General features: G+C 39.8%; 2 protein-coding genes across 5 annotated transcripts; both read left to right on the plus strand.

The window, feature by feature from the left end:
* Positions 1-1,408: 1,408 nt before the first annotated feature.
* Positions 1,409-12,532, plus strand: cers2a (ceramide synthase 2a). 4 transcript variants are annotated; one of them, XM_026299921.1, is made up of 11 exons: positions 1,409-1,744; positions 5,580-5,753; positions 5,859-5,976; positions 6,187-6,305; positions 6,557-6,614; positions 6,856-6,906; positions 7,079-7,171; positions 7,975-8,103; positions 8,575-8,681; positions 9,554-9,707; positions 9,808-12,532. In XM_026299921.1, the coding sequence occupies exons 2-11, from the start codon at positions 5,581-5,583 to the stop codon at positions 9,955-9,957; spliced, it is 1,152 nt and encodes a 383-aa protein (XP_026155706.1). In that variant the 5' UTR covers positions 1,409-1,744; position 5,580; the 3' UTR covers positions 9,958-12,532. The 4 variants fall into 4 exon arrangements, with proteins under 4 accessions (XP_026155706.1, XP_026155708.1, XP_026155707.1 ...); XM_026299923.2 differs by lacking the exon at positions 1,409-1,744 and adding an exon at positions 3,998-4,114; XM_026299922.1 differs by lacking the exon at positions 1,409-1,744 and adding an exon at positions 5,304-5,443.
* A 1,999-nt stretch (positions 12,533-14,531) lies between these two features.
* Positions 14,532-17,515, plus strand: LOC113126383 (histone-lysine N-methyltransferase SETDB1-B-like). The gene is made up of 7 exons (XM_026300367.1): positions 14,532-14,851; positions 15,362-15,715; positions 15,878-16,042; positions 16,270-16,468; positions 16,591-16,664; positions 16,767-16,957; positions 17,060-17,515. The coding sequence occupies exons 2-7, from the start codon at positions 15,367-15,369 to the stop codon at positions 17,159-17,161; spliced, it is 1,080 nt and encodes a 359-aa protein (XP_026156152.1). The 5' UTR covers positions 14,532-14,851; positions 15,362-15,366; the 3' UTR covers positions 17,162-17,515.
* The last annotated feature ends 1,159 nt before the right edge of the window (positions 17,516-18,674 follow it).

Here is an 18,674-nt window from a genome sequence, read left to right on the forward strand (position 1 = left end):
TTACACTCAGAGTTCAGAGTGTAGCTACTGTGAGCACTTTGTATTAACCAATGCATATACACCTGCTTATTCCTGAGATTAATATCAGAAAAGTAAAATAAATTAAAATATTGCATCAACTCAACTTTAAAAACAAGCAGAAGGAGATCCTAGACTTAGGATCAGGATAAAGAACAATCAGAAAAAGACAATGAATATCCCTTAACAACCAAACAGCTCCAGAGGAAAGTGACAACTCTTTAGAGATACTGGATGGACATAAGGTTCAAGAAGCTCAAGTTCTGAGAAGCTGTCCATATGGTTTAAATGGTAGGTTCATAATTTTACTGTGTTGAAACAACAGTTTAGAAACTACAGTGCTACTGGTTTTGCTTTCTCTAATAATTCCTGCTGATCATGCTGGATATTATAAAATTATAAAATTACCTCCTAATGTGTTTTCAGTGAGATTTTGTCCTTACTTCTGTGCAACAGTTTATGCAAAGCATAAGCCATCTGAGGTAGTCAAATTTAGTACATATGTGGAAGATGTCCTAGATAAAGCAGCCCAAAACGATCTCATTATGTTTCTATACAGTGTTACAGTGTTTTCCTGTTGAACTGTAGTGGAGCACAACAAAATGAGGGAATTGTGTACTTTGTACTTTGTACTGTTTCCACTGACAGTGCATTAGGAAATGGTCTTTCTTAATGGCTGGTATCAACAGGAGGAAGGATTACAGCAAGCAAAGAGTTTTGCAGTGATCAAATGTTTTAAGCCTTTAAATTTGTGAATCTGTGATTTAAAGCAACTGACCAACAGTTAGAATCCATTCATCATCTATACCTGCTTATTCCTAACCAGGGTCATGGGGATCTGCTGGAGCCTATCCCAGCTACCTTTGGGTGAAAGGCAGGGGTGCACCCTGGACAGGTCACCAGTCTATCGCAGGGCAACAATACCATCCTTAAATCAATTCTCTGAGAATGAAACCTTGTTATTGTGAATAATATTTCAATATATTTCCAAAATAAATATGTGTATGTGAAGGAGAATATTTTAGAAGCTACTAGACTAAGATTTGCCTCTGAGAGTTGAACAATTTGAATTTGAAATATAATTGCAGATGAAGAGGAACTTCAGGACACCTCTTGTAGAGAAGATATAGGAGGGAAAAACATTCCCACTGTAGAACCTGAATACTATATTCAATGTGTGCCAATGGACCCCTATACATATTACACATTGAACCTTCAATGCACCTTCTTCCCCAAGAGATGTTGCCTCCAAACAAAATTAAATTCTGATTGATTCATTTCCTAAGTGCGGATAATGAAGGCCTCCTCTGTGGCACTATCCAGCCCTCATACTCCGCGGAGGCTCACGTCACTTTAAATAGCCTGATCCCCGCCCCCGCTCCTCTTTTAACACACCATCACAGATTCAACTACATCCAACCACGTAAGCTGCCCGGTTTGCTGACAGGCAACAAGCCGAGGCCCATTCAGTCTACACTGATCAGACAGGAAAGTCACAACTGCCGCACATCATTGAGTTCCCGCTTCGGTTGTCTGTGAGAAGGTGCGACACATTTTTCTCTCCCTCCCGATGAGGTTTAGTGGAAAGAAACAGCTCTTTGAACAAGCCGGAGTGAGTTTAATGGCGAGGACTACGTGAAAATCCCGTGAGCCACGACAGGAAGAGAGGACGAGCGGCAGCCACGCATCAGAAGAGCGCACTACCTGCGTCCCACGGGGGAGAAAGGTGAGTTACTGCACCGTTACGCGATGCACGGCGACCCAAGTCCTAGAGCTGTCCTCGGGCGCACACATCGGCCTGCTATTTTTAGACAGAAACGGGAGAGTCATCACCACTGCGGGATTTATGTGTAGTTTTACCCGGAGGGGACACTCATCAAACTTTGGTGACACCCTCTAACCGAAGCCGACCCAGATTTAGACGCGTAGACGTTTAGCAGGCTAACAGGCCTTTGCGTCACGGTGTCGGATGTGTTTGTTTAGGAACACCGCGATAAGAGAAGGTCATTAAAGCTTTCAGGTCTAACCAGTAATGACAAAAAGCCTTGGAGGTAATAAACACGTGGCTTTTCAAAAGATAAACTGACTTTTTTTTTTTAATCGATGATATAATGGCAAAAAAAAAAAAAAAAGTTTCATCGCGTAACGTAAACCGCAGATGTCGCAAAGCAAAGTTTGGTTGTCTTTTTAAGTTGGGCGGTTCAAAGGGGAAAGTGTCGTGTGTCCGTGTGTAGGAATCGTACGGTCAGATTTAGTTTGGTGTTGAGGAAACTCGTTCAAACCTCCATCTCGCAGAGGCAGTCAGGCTGTTCCGCTATGTCCGGGAGACTCCCCTCTTGCGCCATGCATGTGTGCGCACCAAGCCACTCCCTGCACGAGTTTACGCAAACAGCGCAGACAGATGTGACTGACACAAAGTGCAAAAAAACTGTCACTGATGAAGGCAGCCGCATGATGGTGACACTCTTGACTGTTATTTTCTGTGTTAGACACGAGTGGTTCTTCTCAGTCCTGTGGTCAAGTCAAGTTGATCTTATTTACCTGAACATCACACATTTGCCTCCAACCTGTACCACGTAAAACCTTCACCACCTCAAGGTTCTGGTTAAGAAAGACCCAATTATTTGTGTCCTTGGAGTCTTAACAAGTATAAATTAATTTCTTTCTAAAAATCATTTTCAAAGCTGCTTTTTAAGAAAATGAATGGATCAATTGGATGATGTTCTTTTCTGTTTTTAAACCTGCATTCTTCCTTCCAGCCTTTTTCTTTCACGCCACCTCATTTCTTGGTATAGTGTGAAAGTACTGTGTGCACAAAAACTACAAAAATTGAGACTCACTATCAAAAATCATGTGCAGTACCACCAGGTTCAAAAGTGACTCTGGGGCAGATGGGAACTAATGAAAGATGCTCTTGGGGTGTATTATGGGAAGTGTAGTATCTGGAGCATTTGTTGAGTGATCTGTGTTAGACTCAAAGCCTGGGTAGCTCACAGACTTTGACCCTTTACTTTTTGTGAGTCCTCCAATTTACTGGAAGAGCAGTGCTAAATTGTTGTATTATCCCTTTAACTGGGTGAAAAAGGTGGTAAAAACAGCAAAGTATGGATAATGTACAAGCAGAGCACACAGAGACAAGCAATGATATTATTAGAATAATCTTTAAACTTTGAAGTGGGAGAAGGACAGACTGCATATCTGTCTGTCTCGTACAGTAGCTAATGGTGCTGAGTTTCGTGGAGTAAAATGTCTATCCATCCATCATCTATACCCGCTTCTTCCTTAACCAGGGTCACGGGGATCTGCTGGAGCCTATCCCAGCTCTCTTTCGGGTGAAAGGCAGGGGTACACCCTGGACAGGTGGAGTAAAAAAAAAGACACACCACTCCTGTTCACGGTAACTAAATCACAGGTATCAAAGTGGAACGTTTGAGTTTCCACAAGCTGTCCTGGTGTTGGAAATGTGGAACCACTGGCTGACTGGGAAGCACTGAAACTGGATTAAAGGATATTGTAATGTCAGAGGTGATGGTAGTCAGTATGTGACCAGCTAATGCAATTAACTGCTAGCACACAACGTCTTTATTAGTACAGACACTAATTGTTAGAGAGCCACTAAAGTTCTGAACCTACTGGTTTTACTTGTTATTTCATACCGGATAATTAGTCACACACACACACACACACACACACACACACACACACACACACACAGAGGTCAACACAGATCAACAAGTTTACTTTACCTGGGAGCAGTTCAAATACTCTGGTGCCTGATCTGAGGAACTAATGCAGCAGCAGCAGCAGACACCTCGGTGTTCACTTATCCTGCCGTTCAGTTCTTTCTGCTGCAAACACATCAATGCTGCTGTCCTTTCCTGCCATTCATAAGCACATATAAACAAACACTTGGCGTTTCAGTGCACGTGACCTGTGCATGTGATTTGTTGCTTGTCATGTTGGCCGGTTGAGAAGTCAGTTCTTAAGTTGCTGCCCCGTGCAACAACAGGAAGCTGTTTTGCTTTGATTAACTACAAGCAGAACCGGTGTTTACGTTTCTGAAGTGGGACTGAGACACACCTCTGAGGGCCTCCAGGTCAGTTTCTAGAGCCAGTCTGTCAGAGGCAAATATCTTCTCTGTGTTCACACAAATCAAACAATTCCCTCAAGGAATGAATAGAGGCCTGCACCCATTGACGTGTTATAACACAATCCACAGAAAGCCTGTTCTTCCTCTGTGTGAAGCATTTAAAAGACTTGACATGATCTGTAGTCCACTCAGCATACTCTTGGACACTGCCAGAAAGTGAGACGTGCTTGGTTTTAGTTTTATGGCGAGGTAAAATCTTTTTATGATCGATTTCTGACTGTAGGCAGATTAACTAATTCACTTTAAAAAGATAGACTTTGGTATTTCACCATTGTTGTTTGAAGGGTTTATTGTGTTATTTAAACTGTACAGATTTATCTTAAAAACGTAAAACCTCAAACAAAAAGCAGACTGTGTGTTTATATCGAATATTCATAAAAAGCTTGTAATGGGTTAAAGTACAGCCCTGGGTGTGTGTGTGTCCCTCTTAAATGATCTGCCTCAGGAAGACGCTCATAATTTGACTCTGAGCTTTGACTGCAGCAGTAACATGATAAACAGAGACTCGGAACCTGAGCTGACACTGTATTGACGTTCACAGCGGACTAAGTATACCACAGAGGAGTTGCAAATAATTACAGCAACAGGGTTTGTTTGACGGCACATTCAGCTTCTGTTTCTGCACCCGAATAACGAGGCTGCAGGACTGTATCGGGTATCTCATCTCACACATTAACTATTTCATTCCCACTCCTTATTTATGTGTGGCCATAAGTTACTAACTCGTTGCAACACATTATTAAGTGTTGCCGGCTGATGCTATCTTGTTCCTAGACACTAAGTATGGTGTTGACATGCTTTATTAACATTCATCTATGAGATACCATCTTGTGCTCATATATAAACTGCCCTATTAACCCGTGGCCTTAAGTCACTAGTTAATTCTCATGTTATTAATGTGTGGCCTTGAGTTACTATCTTGTTCCCCGTGCGTTAATACGTGGCTACGAGATACCATCTCTTGGCCCCACGTTTTCTTTTTTATCCACTGTCAGTAAATGTGTCATCCTTTTGCAGAATTGGTTAATGTTTTTCAAGGAATGGAAATTACTGCCAAGCCAAATCTCCATGTAGTGCTCCAGTTTTCTGATTGCACTTTGTGCAGCATAACAAAACCTTGCCTTTTATTATTATTCCCCTTTATCTGGAGCAGGAAATGCCCAGATATGGTGCCTGTTGCCTGATGCCAGCTGAGATTACTCACCTCCAATCCATACTCGCTCCTCGCGGCCCTCTCTTTTATTCTCCTTCCTCTCAAGATGTTGTCGGGGCTTAGTGAGTTGCTATATATACTGGATCTAATGGAAATAAAGATAACACAGCAGACAATACGGTACCTCCTTAAACTATCAGTTTTCTTCCACAAGTTCCAAAAACCCCACAAATGCTTTTCTCTCTGTTTGGTCTTTAGGATGTTGTCTCAGCTGAGAGATATGATATGGTCCGACTGGATTTGGTTTCCTGAAGGCCACGGCTGGGCTGATCTGAAGAACCACGGTGGCCATGTTTTTCCTCAAACACAGGACCTCTGGGCTACTATCCCTATCGCTTTCTGCTTCCTGATCATCAGACAGATATTCGAAAGGTGTGTCCTCTGCTTGTTTGTCTTCAAATTTGTCTGCCTGATTTGCATGTTTTTCTGGCAAATAGTATAAACATGTGTAAGGTGTGTTTCTCACTCTCTTTTCAGGAAGGTAGCGATTCCTCTGGCCTCACTGCTGGGAGTCAGTGACAAGCAGCGTGTTTGTGCTCCTCCAAATCCTACCCTGGAGTCCTATTTCTGCAGCACGTCAAAGCATCCCACACAGGTAATCATCCTGCATGCTTGCTACATATATAGCATGTTTCATTTGGCAACAAAACAACTTGAGCCTCATTATAAAAGTCAGAGATTCTGTTGTATTTAAGTGTCGATAGACAGGAATAACAGCATGGTAGAAATTTAACGTGTCTTCATGTAAACGCCTGCCAAATGTTCTGGACAGCACTGACTCAACTTTCCCTGCTTTTGTGGTCAGAGCTCCATAGATAGTTTAAGTAAACAGACAGGCTGCTCAGTGCGACAGGTCCAAAGGTGGTTCAGGCGACGGAGAAACCAGGACCGGCCCAGTAAGCTCAAGAAATTTCAGGAAGCGAGGTATGCACTCCAATCCACTTCCTGTCTTTCATGCTGAACCTATCGCTACATTGCTTTTTATAGCTTGAAAGCTAAACATGTTGCACTCCATTAAACAGCGGTTTGTACAGCATCCTGTTGTACATCTTTAAATGATTGCGCTCACCATTAACTGTGTTATGCACCACCATGTTGTGTATAGCTGGTGGTTTGTTGAGTGTAGGTGGTGGTTTTCTTAAGGAGATGTCTGAGATCACTTTGTTCTTTTACAGTTGGAGATTTACCTTTTACCTTCTTGCTTTTTTTGCTGGCCTGGCAGTCCTTGTTGACGTGAGTACTTTGTCAGATTCTGGTCTATTTGTTCCTAAAAAAATAAATAAATAAATGCACATCTACAAAATGATACACTTGCCTGGCAATAGTGCAGAAATTAGGAAAATCACAGTGGACGTGCTGTAAGATGCCACACACCAACATTGTTTTCCTGTGTGTTCTTTGTACATGGAAGTGTTTGTGCTGCTGTGTTGGACACTCGAGCTATGATTAATATTGAATAACTGTTTGTCTTTAGAAGCCATGGTTCTATGATATGAAGCAGATGTGGGATGACTTCCCAAAAATGGTATGTCAGTACTATAATGTCAAACATATTTGAATGTTGGCATATTTCTTTTCATTGATACAAGTTTGTTGACCACAAAATGTGCAAATGTTCCTTTTCGTTTACCAATTGATTGAACTAATGGCTAAAATTATTAGCAACATGCTGCTTCAACTTCTTTCTGTCCTCTCAGCCACTGCTGACTTCACAGTACTGGTACTACATGATCGAACTAGGCTTCTATATCTCGCTGCTGTTTAGCATAGCATCGGATGTCAAACGTAAGGTGAGTGATACGACTATGCTTCCTCAACTCTCAGCTCTCTATTCCAATAAAACCTTCCATCGTGTGAGATCACTTGCTGAGTGCATAAAATAATAAGAATGATCTGTTGTGTTGTTGTATTTTGAGGTTTCAGTATTGATTTCTTCATGAACACGTCCTGATGTTGTGCATTATATTGAGTGGAGCTGTCAGCGTTGAAAACACCATTAAAAATAATGTTCAGTTCCTCTTAAACCTTTCACGTTGTCAGTTGGGTACACTCATAGTGAGCAGGCAACAAACTAAAGTGTCTCTCGGGTCAAGGATGTTGTGTCTCGAGTTAATGTGTGACCTGGAGCCCTGTGGGAAATCACACTGTGGAGAGACAGATTGACCATTCTTTCCATAGGTCTAAACATTGTGGTGGTAGACCTTTAAGCCTTGTCAGCAAATTGGCCAGGCCTCAGTGCCAGGGTTTGTTTTGTAACTACACTTGGGAAATACAAGGAACTAATCTTTTAAACCTAAACAACAGATTTCTGCATTTTTCCTGAGAGCCACTATGTTGAAATCTGCCTTTAATTTGAGTTTGAGGATTTGTTTTGTAACTTTTTAAGTTCCTTTTTTTGCTTCTATGTGTGGATTTGCTTTCTTTTTATAACTGGGACACCATATAATCTGCCATCTGGCGAGTTAATTATTTGCAAAACCAGTGTCAATCGGACACACACTGTCGATTAGTGACCTGAGCTTGATCAATAAGTGACGAAACACTGTCAGATTACACCATCTCTTCTCGACTCTTTTTTTTTTTTCTTCCACAGGATTTCAAAGAGCAGGTAGTTCATCACGTAGCCACCATCCTCCTCATCAGTTTCTCCTGGTTAGTCAACTACATCCGAGCAGGGACTTTGATTATGTTAGTTCATGATGCTGCCGACTACCTAATGGAGGTATGAAAACATATGCCATAAATAAATATTATATTATTATTATAACATATAATATTAAATATTATAAATAAATATGACAGAAATAAATATTATTTCCAAGATAATAGTTTTATGAGCCATTACAGGTATAAGAAACATGTATGTTCAGCACTATATTGTACCGACTGTCATTCAAGGCCCAGGCCAACAATATATGTATTTTAAGTTTGGCTCACTGATGTGCTGTCATTAGTTTTTGGACAATGGAGCCCTGTGGCACATGCAAATAAGCCAACTCAGGCTTTGGATGCGCAGACAATGTTCGTTAGTAGGACGTTGTTGCTTTGGCCTTTAATGGGATTTGATGACAATAAAGAAAATCACCAGGCTTTTTCTTTAAGGTCAAAGTACTTTCCGGGCTTATATAGTTCACTGTCTGCCCTCTAGAGGGGAATAAATGAAAAGGTTACATTGATTTCTGTTTTATTCCAGTCAGCCAAAATGTTCAACTATGCAGGATGGAGGAGAACCTGCAACTTTATCTTCACCGTCTTTGCAGCGGTTTTCATCGTCACCCGCCTTGTTATTCTTCCCTTCTGGTAAAAACAATGTTACATCAGACATACTGTTACTGTACTGACTCACACATCAGACATACTGTTACTGTACTGACTCACTGATATTACGTCAGTCTCATTTGTGAAATACCTGTAGTATTGCAGTACTTTTTTGGCTTGCTTTTCACATCTTTGCCTAATGCATAACTAGATTTACTTGCTGGCAGGACTTTCTGTTCATCCAGGGAGGTGTGATAAACAGATTAAACTTAAGGACAAGGTTAGCAACTTTTACTTTTAAGTTGAGGTAATCCATCCTCACTGACACACCAAATTTGTATTAATGTGCAGCTGAAAATAGTCCCCAGCAACGGTGCTATGTGAGTAATGTTTGTTAAAAACTACAGTTCCCAGCTGTTTGGTTTTGGTCTTTACATGAAATTAGGTGACGATAGGGGGGAAAAATAGATTATAGTAGACCAAGCATTGATGTCACTGCACTGTGTGAGTCACACCATCACAACACACCCAAAAGATTAATACAACTGAGGGTGCGGTGGAGCTTAGACAACAATGTCTCTGTTACAAAAACAGCTGGGTGCGTGTTGTTCAAAAGAGGTGGGATGCAGCATTAAAATACCACATTATGCACAACTAACTGGTACTCAATGTAATTATGCAGCATGGCCATGTCCTCTTGAAAGTATTAGTGTGCAGGCTGTTTATTGATGTGTGCATCGATTCGCTTTTTATTTTACTGACATTTCAATTATTTGCTTAAAGGTTCTGCAGCTTTTTACTGAAAGCACAACAGCCACATTGTTGATACTCCAGGCCCCTTTCAATGGGCTTTTGATGGTGACTGTAGGTGGTTCTGACTGCACTCTCTATTGTGCCTTTGTCTTTGTGTCCAGGATCATACATACGACATGGGTGTACCCCCTGACCCTCTACCGTCCCTTCCTTGGCTACTACTTCTTCAACGGCCTGATGTTTGTGCTGCAGCTTCTGCACATCTTCTGGGCTGGGCTCATCGTGCGCATGGTCATCAAATTCCTGCCAGGAAATGTATGAACAACTTGTTTGTTTTTTTTTTTCTTCCTAGAATATAAACCAATCACCTCAAGCCAGCAATTGTACATATTTTATGTCTCGTTTTATCTGACAGGACATTGTTGAGGATGAGCGGAGCGATAAAGAGGAGACCGAGTCAGAAGATGAAGATGACAGCCGCGAGCGGAGGGAAAAATCTATAATAAACGGCCACGTGCTGAACGGCCACACACCCCTCAACAGCAAACACTGGAAGAGGGACTGAGTGGACAGTGAGAGCTGGAGACGAGGCCGTAGGCAGAGTGATGATGGGCCCTTTGTGTGGCCCTCAGCTGAAAGCCAAAGAATGGAAGCGTGGCAAGTTGAAAGCCGCAGTAGGAAGCGCACGCACACACACACACACACGCACACACACTCATATATCTATACCCTCCTTTCTGAAACCTCAGTAGTCCAATGTAGATGATTAACTGCCCTTAAACTCAACTTACATTTGCCGTCAGTAACCACCGTAAGGTCAATGACATTGTGAGGAGCCCTTATGTGAATGAGGCCACGTCTTTCTATGGACCACAGTTTATTGAAGTCCAGAGTGTCGGTTAATATCGTATCTGTGTAGATTTACACAGTTTCCAGTAGTTTCACAGCTGCCATTCTGTCAATTTGGTTCCTGCCAATGATTTTGAGCAGGAGCTTCTAAAAAGAAAATGACTGGTGATAAATAATAGAAATTGTTTTTTAACAGATTGAAACACTGTGAGATGGTGCTACATCTGTGTGTTGTAAAAAAAAGAAAAAAAAAGTGCCTTTGTGAAAGTTGGTCTTAAGCTGTGTCGCCTTATGAGAAGCAAAATGTATAGAGATCATTTTAAATGTTTTCTGTTTATGCTTAATATCTTTTAGTTGTTTTACTTTTCTTTGTTTTGCTTTCAATCTAGTCAGTAGTTTGAATATGGGAGCAATTCGTGTGAGAGTAACCCAAACCAATCTCTGTTTATGTGGTCTTCATGGAATAGAAGAGTCAAACATTTCCATTCAGTGTTGTTTTTCCCATCAATTCAGTGATGCACTTTATTTTTCTGTAGATCAGTGTTTACTCTGTATCTAGTCGACAAGCTGCGATTCTTTTACAAGGTTTTGATTCCAATTTGACTTTTTTTTTTTTTTTTTTTTTTTAAGTTGAGAGGTTTGGAGTATGATTTAAATTTTATTTATTTTCATCATCTACCCAAGATCATCTTCTTTCCGTGTTTTTTGTGAAACAAAAAGAGAACAGTTTAATGAAATCTTCCAGAAAGAGTTAACAATGAAACACCAGAGTCTGGTTTACATTCTCTTGGAGCCCGTCATTTATAAGTGCCTTCATCATTTAAAAAAAAAAAAAGAAAAACTGCAAAGAACATTTTGTTTATTTCTGCCAACACTCGCTGCACTGCTGTGGGCCTCTATCCCTCCTGTGTGCCTTGACCGATGACCACCAATTACATGCAGCTCCCCCCATAGTGCTTTGCTTCGACAGAAAGTGTTTTTATTCTGCATTGTGTGGCTGAGCTGTAAAATCATGGCGATGATGATAAAGATGATTGTGAATATCTACTCTGTCTATGCTTTCCTGTTTCTGCTTTCAAATGACAATCTCAAATGACAGTTTGACTTAGATAGATGTTAGATGTTTGCATCACATGATGATAGAAAAATCACACAACCGTCAAATAATAAAGATAAAAGATAAATACCTGGGAAGATAAATACCTGAGGAGATGAATACCTGATAAAAGCTTTTTAAACTTTGATCATCTTCGACACGTGTGTTCTAAAGCAGAGCTGAAATTAAGAGACTGAAGTGAAATAACTATTTTGAGAATTAATTGACCTGCTAAATTTCAAACAAAATCGTCAGTGCTCCATAGTTTCAGTGATGAGAGTTTTGTGCTTTATCTCATGCCAGATAAGATTTTAAGGTAAACAGAAAATATTTGATGTTTATAAAAAAAAAAAAGCAACATAATGACTTTTGTTCTTGGTCAAATTGGTCTTGCTGTCTTTTTGTTTTTGTAGTGATTGTCTGAAAGTTCATATCGCTCCTAATTTGGAAAACATGGAGAACATTTCATCTGCGGCCTCTGATTGTCTGAATTCCCCTTGACACTTTGAAGATAATTTAGATTTTGTGAATCAGAGAGTAAGTAACTTAATTGAATTACAGAACCAAATAATGCCACTGTAAGTCAGTCATGCCTCTAGGTTTAACAAAGTTTGCATTTGCAGTGTGGAACAGCACCACTCATCAGTTATTGGTGCCACGGTGTAGAGTAACCCTCAAGGCACCATGGAGCTATTACAATATCAGATGGCACAGTTTAGTGGTGACACGCTGAGCAGCACCTTGCTGGCACACTTCTTGGGATAAACTCTGTTGCCAAAATTGTATAATTATTTAGGAGTAAGAAAAGGATAGAACTTCTTCATGCAGTCTGATATTGGATTTTGCCTCAGGCTGCCTAAAAAGAAACCACTCCCTGTTCTTCCTCCTCCCTCTGCCTCTCTCAGTATTTTCGCTGCAGTCCAAAAGGCCTTCTTGGCTAATTGCATATGAAGTAGGATCGTTTTACCTCTGTGCCCTGTACTTCAGCCTCCACCCTGTTCTCGTCACTGGCAGCCTCACTGTAATCTCCATTTTAAAGTTGCAGGGTCAATTTCCACCCTGCTCTCGCATCTGGCTTCACAGTTTAATTGGTAATGCATCTCCTGTTTCTTCTACTCCAGAGTCTGGCCTTTCCTTTCTACACCCCTCTTCTGTGTCCACTCTTACCCCTCCTCTTCAAATCTTTGCCCTGCCTTTCACATTAAATTACTCTCACTTTCTCTTTTGCCTTTTCGGTGCTGGGAATAAGCTGTGAGGGCACCTGAGTTATGGTGGTCTGAGTCTAATTGGTGACAGCCACTAATGAAGGTCTTCATGACAGGAAAACAAAAGCTGTGGGGTGTTTGATTCACTTCTGAACTGTGTAGACCGTCATTCAATTCCTGCTTAAGAATTAATAAAGGCTTTACACACCAAGCGGAGGTTGCAACATCTGAGTCTATGCTTGTGTCTTGTATGAGCATGCATGGGTGTGTGTGTGTGTGTAGGAGGTAATTTGCGGGCTGCTCATTTTGCCTGTGATGATCATGAGAAGAGGGGGACAGTAACTTGAGCACTAAGGAACCTCAGAAGGAACCAACATGAAGGAGGTGGTAGCTGCTCAAAACTTTGGGCAGGAGCTGGAAAGACTCTGCTGCTGCAAACACCTGGATCATTAATGACAATACATGAGGATGGTGAGTTTGACATTTTCATCTATAAACAGTATATAAAACTATTGCATGATCCAGAGGCAAAGCTAAATTTGACTTTGTAGAACAAGCAGAACAAGTGATAACTGCTTCTTCACATTACTTTTTCCCACAAATCCAGTGAGCATTAATGTTTCTGATTTGGTAAAGACCCTTTTTGGGTTGTATTTTTGAAAATAAAAGTTAGGCTGGGAAATGATTACAAGGACAATGTATTTTGACTGTATAACATAACCAACATAAAAATAGAAAGTTATTCTGAAATATTTTTGACACAAAATTTCCAGACAATGCTTTGACTTTCCAGAATATTGGGCTGGGCATCTTTGGAAAAATTCTGTTTAAAGAAAAATGATGAACACATTATGCAAACAATGATATAATTGATGAAAGTAATTTCACTAATTGAAAATGTTAATAGTTTGTCAGTAGTATGTGTTCTGAATCCTACATATTTCACAAACAGAACATTTTCACAGCTATTACAGCAGAGTGGTGTTAGAAGGGACAGACAGAGAGAGAGAGGGAGAGAGAGAGAGAGAGATACGGGGCCATAACAAAAGAATTTGACCAGAATCAAATCTGGGACATTACAGTTCTATGATATGTTTTATAAATGACTAGACCTATTAGTGTTTGTGCATTCAGAGGCCATTTTTAACCTTCATTTTTGTCTGATGTGTTTTATTAGCAGGAACTTGTTAGAGCGCACACACCTGCACTGTTCCTACACTGGTGGTTTTAAGCTGAAAAGCTGCAGAAAGACCAGCAGCCGTCATGGACCAGGCATCTCAACCTGGTGCACGGTTTGAGGTGGATGTGGACCTGGGCTTCGCTCTCTTCTTCCTCTTCCTCCTGTGTTTCTTCCTGCTGGTAACAGTTGTACGATGCGCCCAGACCGTGGTGGATCCTTACGGGTCCATCTCCACCTCCACCTACCAGGAGGAGCAGATTACCTGAGAGAGAGGAGAGCAAAGTCCATCTGAAACATGACTCTGTAAGACTCTAGGAAATTTAGATTTATTATACACGCTCACTGTAGGATAGTTTTGAAGGGATATGGTGTTTCTGGACAGGAGTCAATGCACTTTTGAACCACAGGGAATTGTCTCTGGGTCACAGTATATGCTTCACCTAATATGAGTGTTTCTAATTTAAGCCTTTTTGACTATATTAAAAAGTGTAAAATATTCAGTAAAACTTAACAAGCATTTGATTTTTTTGTCCCCCATAACCTGGGCTATTTGAATATGAATGCAGTGTAGTGACATGAGATTAGAAATAATGATTGAAAACACCTCAATGTGATCCATGTTAATGATCTAAGTCCTTAAATGTGCCATGTCACACACACATAGTATCAGGAAGAAGAATCAGCAGAAGCATAAAGGGACAACAGTAACTTCACCAAGGGATGGGAAATAATCTCACAAGGGGGCGGTAGTGGTCTCACTGAGCAGGTCGTCACCCGCAGTTAAAAATCAAAAGCGAAGAAGAGGACGATCAATAACAAGAGGCTGAAGAAGAAGAAGACGAAGAAGAAGCGCATAAGTTACCGAAGAAAACGAAGAGGCCAAACAATCACTGTAGTCAAAATGGAGGACTAACAGCCCTGGTTACGCTTACAATTAGCATATTATAAACTATAGACAATTAAACCGTAAGGCTAAAGTATATTTACCAGGAGTGTCGGCAAAGGCTACGCTGACAACTAGCTTAGTTACTCACTAACTTTAGCTTGGATTGATCTAAACCAGTGATCGCTGTTATTGTGGAGTGACCAGATTTTTGTTCTTCTGAAGTGGATCATCAGGACCCGATAGGTGAGCTGCTTTCTCTAGTTTAGTTTAGTTCCTACCCCAGTTTGTAATGTTCCGCCATTAGCGACGTTGGAAAAATCTGAACGAGCAAAATGCTAGTGAGAGAAAGCTAACCTTTATTTTCAGAAAGCCAATTCTACACAAACTAGATTTTTTTTAAAAAATATTTAATGCTTTTATTCTTTTTATATACTTATACTCTTTTAATGTATGTGTATGATTGTTTGCTTTTATTGTTCTGGACTGCGAGTCTGGAATCAAATTCATATGTGCTGTAATTTATGAGAAACAATCTACTACAACTCTACCTATAAAGCCTGGAAACTACTTAAAGTTTTTACTTGAAAAAATTATTTACAAATTATTTTTGTGGAAATTCTTCCAGCTAATTTTATTAGGGTTCTAGGCTTCAATCGTTTTAGGCTACTAAAATGATTGATTGAAGCCTCCAACCCTTCTTTGTTTAGTTTTAGTTTAGTTTTTATTTTCACCAGTGCTTTTTTTCCTTTGCAGAAAATATGTCTGAATCCTCATGTGAGTCTGTTTCCTCCATTAATCAAATACTCCACAAGAAGACTATGTTGGGAAATGACTCGGACTCTCTCGGTTTAATAAAACAAGCAGTGGTAGTTTTGACCAGACTGCCTGAATATAAGATCAGTGCTCTACGACCGCCGACCCCTCAGCAGTTCTACAGCGAAGACGAGTCACTGAGCAGCTCTGATTCAGATATGCAGTGGGAGCCAGAAGATGATTCTAGTGATTCTGAGTTTTCACTCTCAAGCAATAAACAGAATGCTGTAAATCCACTAAAGCCTGACACAGAGAGAACACCTGCAGCACCAACAAGCAGTAACGCCAACAATGGTAACGCCACAGTGATATGCACCCCATTACCACTTAAATAAATAAAGAAAAAGTGTTTTGTAAAAAGAAAATATTTTTAAAAAAGGGACTACTCATTCATATTTCATTCTCAAGCTCATAAATTTCACTGTACACCTTTTGTGTTTTTTCCCACCCTGACAGAAGTAGTCCCCATAATAACGTCAGCTTTTGCCCATTGCTCTCATGAAACCACAAATGTCCGTCCTGATATTCCACAAGAAGAGGTCAAAGTGGATATGATGGTGCTGGCCAGGAAGAGACCCATGAAATGGCAACGGGGGAAAATAACAGAGATAATTACAAAAGGTATGAAAAAATTCAGTTTTAGCAGGTAACATGATCAGAAATACAAAAATCAAAATATTGGAGCACTCATGCATGCCAAATACAGGTACCTTGTAGTCAGCATGTTGCAGAGCTGTCATCTCATTTAGTATTTGATTGATTTATTAATTCTTTTGAACCACAGCAAAGCAGAAAATATTATTTTTGGCAAATATGTGATTTTTACCAATTTTTGTTCGTTGCTGAAGGTGGACGCATAAAGTACAGAATTAGTTTTGAAGAAAAGGGCAGAAACTTGGTTTCTGGACACCACATTGCTTTTGACACCACACCAAAGCTTGCCCAGCTGTATGTTGGTGCTCGTGTGGTCGTCCGGTCTCGAGAGAACAAATTCCGTTTCTGTCCTGGTGTTTTGGCAGAGCTCCCCAGCAGAAAGAACCGCTTAAGGTATGTCTGTCTGTTTACCCTTCATTGATCAACCTCCACAATTATTCTCATCTTTGATTATAGAAACTCTAAATACTTTATTAGAGGTTTGATATGGTGTAAAAGATATTTGAATTTTCCAGATTCCTGGTCTTTATGGATGATCACACGCCAATCTATGTGGGTTTACCTTTACTTCACCTGGTGTGCAGACCGTGTAAGTTTGGCTAAGTGTATTTTTTTTTTTCCACACCTCAAGCAATCTGTGCTTCAGGTGCCCAGGGCATTTATTTACTTCAGTCACTTCTTTTTTTAACAGTGGAAGATGTTTTGGAGGACATTCCAGACAGCCCTCACAAGTTTTTCATGAAGCAGTATCTGAATGACTGGCCATACCCACATTTAACCCAGTACAGAGTTGGGCAGTCCTTTAATGTAGATTTAAATGGAGTCCAGCAGAGGTGTGAGGTGCAGGTGGTCGACTGCAGCTTGATAAAAGTCGTTTTTCAGGTCAGAAACATTTAACACCACTATTCTTAATATTATTAATGTTCTTTCTGTTATTTTTGGTTGGATTATTTTGATCTAATATGGTTTTTATGTCATTCTCAGGATAATCAACAAAAGGAGTGGCTCTACAGAGGCTCCATGCGACTGGAACACATGACTAAGTTTTTGGAATTGAAGAAGAAAGAAGAAAGTAAAAAGGACTGAATAAAACCCTGAATGAGCTGGGTGTGAATAAAACACCTGAGTCAGGTGAATTATAATGTTGCTCTGTATAATAATAATAGTTTTTTGCCCAGCATCAGAAATGCAGGAATGAAAGAATGTTTCAACTTTGCCTGATCCATAAATGTTGGTGTCACAATCTTATACATATCTTTCTGAAATATTAGTGTCACATATAGCTGCCTGACCTTCTTCATAAACAACGGTGTCCTATACTTTTCCACAATGCTTCTTTGTATTCTTTTGGTGTAAAACATCAGCTGCAGCTCATGTGACTCCAATATTTCCTTGTTCTTCCAAGTTTTTTTTTTTTTTTTTTTTTCTTTATGTAATTAATTCCATGCACAAACGTTCTGACTGAACAGGGGTGCACTTGTTATCATTAAAAGGAGACTTCTGACTACACTCTTTCTGTTTCATTTATTGTTGAGTTCAACAATAAGAGGAAAATGTACGCAATAGCAGGCATCCTGTAAGGCTCAGCATGTACAGCAGATTTATGAGACTCACAAGGTTTATAATCATGCAGCTACTTCTGCTGCAAGTTATTCATACATATCCACTACTAAATACTGACTAGATAGATACTTATACTACTTTTGGAGACCCACATATTTGTTGAGGTTATGAATTACTAGATAAAACAAGTTTTCCTAATAAAGATAAAATGAATATTGACGTTACTTACTGGATAAAATATTCCACACTCCGCAAAAAAGTTGTGCATCATGACATATGGAAAAACAAATCAGAATTTCCCGTTTGTGTGTGACAAGTGAAGTCCACATTGATGGTTTGAAGTTGTAAATCCAGCCTTTTTATGAATGAAACAATTTAATGTTAAAAGACTGATGAAACCCTTAGGGCATTTTGGAAAAAAAACCAACAAACAAAAATTGGACTTGTACACAGAAATGTTAAACACATACAAACAACTTTTCTTACTTCCCTATTGTACTACAAAGATTATTCCTTAATACAGTTATATCCCAAAAGCTTACAATCTTATTTGATAGTTTTCCGTGCTGGGTGTGCTTTCTGCACATTCTCACACCCAGTTTCTCAGGCACATAATGGAGAAGCTTATCTCACAAATACCCTCTCACACTTTGGTACACCTTTGGCACACCTTGAGTACACAGTGTTCTGTCATGTACATACTTATTAAAAAGATACATCAAAAAAACCTGCACCTGCAGTGTTCTCATAAAATGAATTTGTAAATATGTGAAAAATAAGTTTTCCATTACAATATTCATCTGCACTGTTTATACTGTTTTTTGGTTTAGTTACTCTTTAAAGAGCACAGAAAGTGTAAACTAACATTTCCATCATTTGGAAAGAATATAGAACAACATTCTTGAAGTAGTGTTATAGGAACATTTGTTGTTGATGCTTAATATCCTTAAGTTGTATTATTTTATTTTGATAAATTGTTTTTTGTTTTTTTTTAAATCATACATTTTTTTTGTCCTTTACAAGTGTCCTTAGCCCC

This window comes from Mastacembelus armatus, chromosome 11, assembly GCF_900324485.2.
Source record: "Mastacembelus armatus chromosome 11, fMasArm1.2, whole genome shotgun sequence".
Classification (NCBI taxonomy): Eukaryota; Metazoa; Chordata; class Actinopteri; order Synbranchiformes; family Mastacembelidae; genus Mastacembelus; species Mastacembelus armatus.

Excerpts from the sequence above, each read along its gene's own strand:
- LOC113126383 (XM_026300367.1), top strand. The coding sequence starts at position 15,367 with ATGTCTGAATCCTCATGTGAGTCTGTTTCCTCCATTAATCAAATACTC. Across the intron at positions 16,043-16,269 it reads AACAGAGATAATTACAAAAG|GTGGACGCATAAAGTACAGA; the intron begins GTATGAAAAAAT and ends TCGTTGCTGAAG. Across the intron at positions 16,469-16,590 it reads AGCAGAAAGAACCGCTTAAG|ATTCCTGGTCTTTATGGATG; the intron begins GTATGTCTGTCT and ends TGAATTTTCCAG.
- cers2a (XM_026299920.1), top strand. The coding sequence starts at position 5,428 with ATGTTGTCGGGGCTTAGTGAGTTGCTATATATACTGGATCTAATGGAA. Across the intron at positions 8,104-8,574 it reads CTGCCGACTACCTAATGGAG|TCAGCCAAAATGTTCAACTA; the intron begins GTATGAAAACAT and ends GTTTTATTCCAG. Across the intron at positions 9,708-9,807 it reads TCAAATTCCTGCCAGGAAAT|GACATTGTTGAGGATGAGCG; the intron begins GTATGAACAACT and ends TTTATCTGACAG.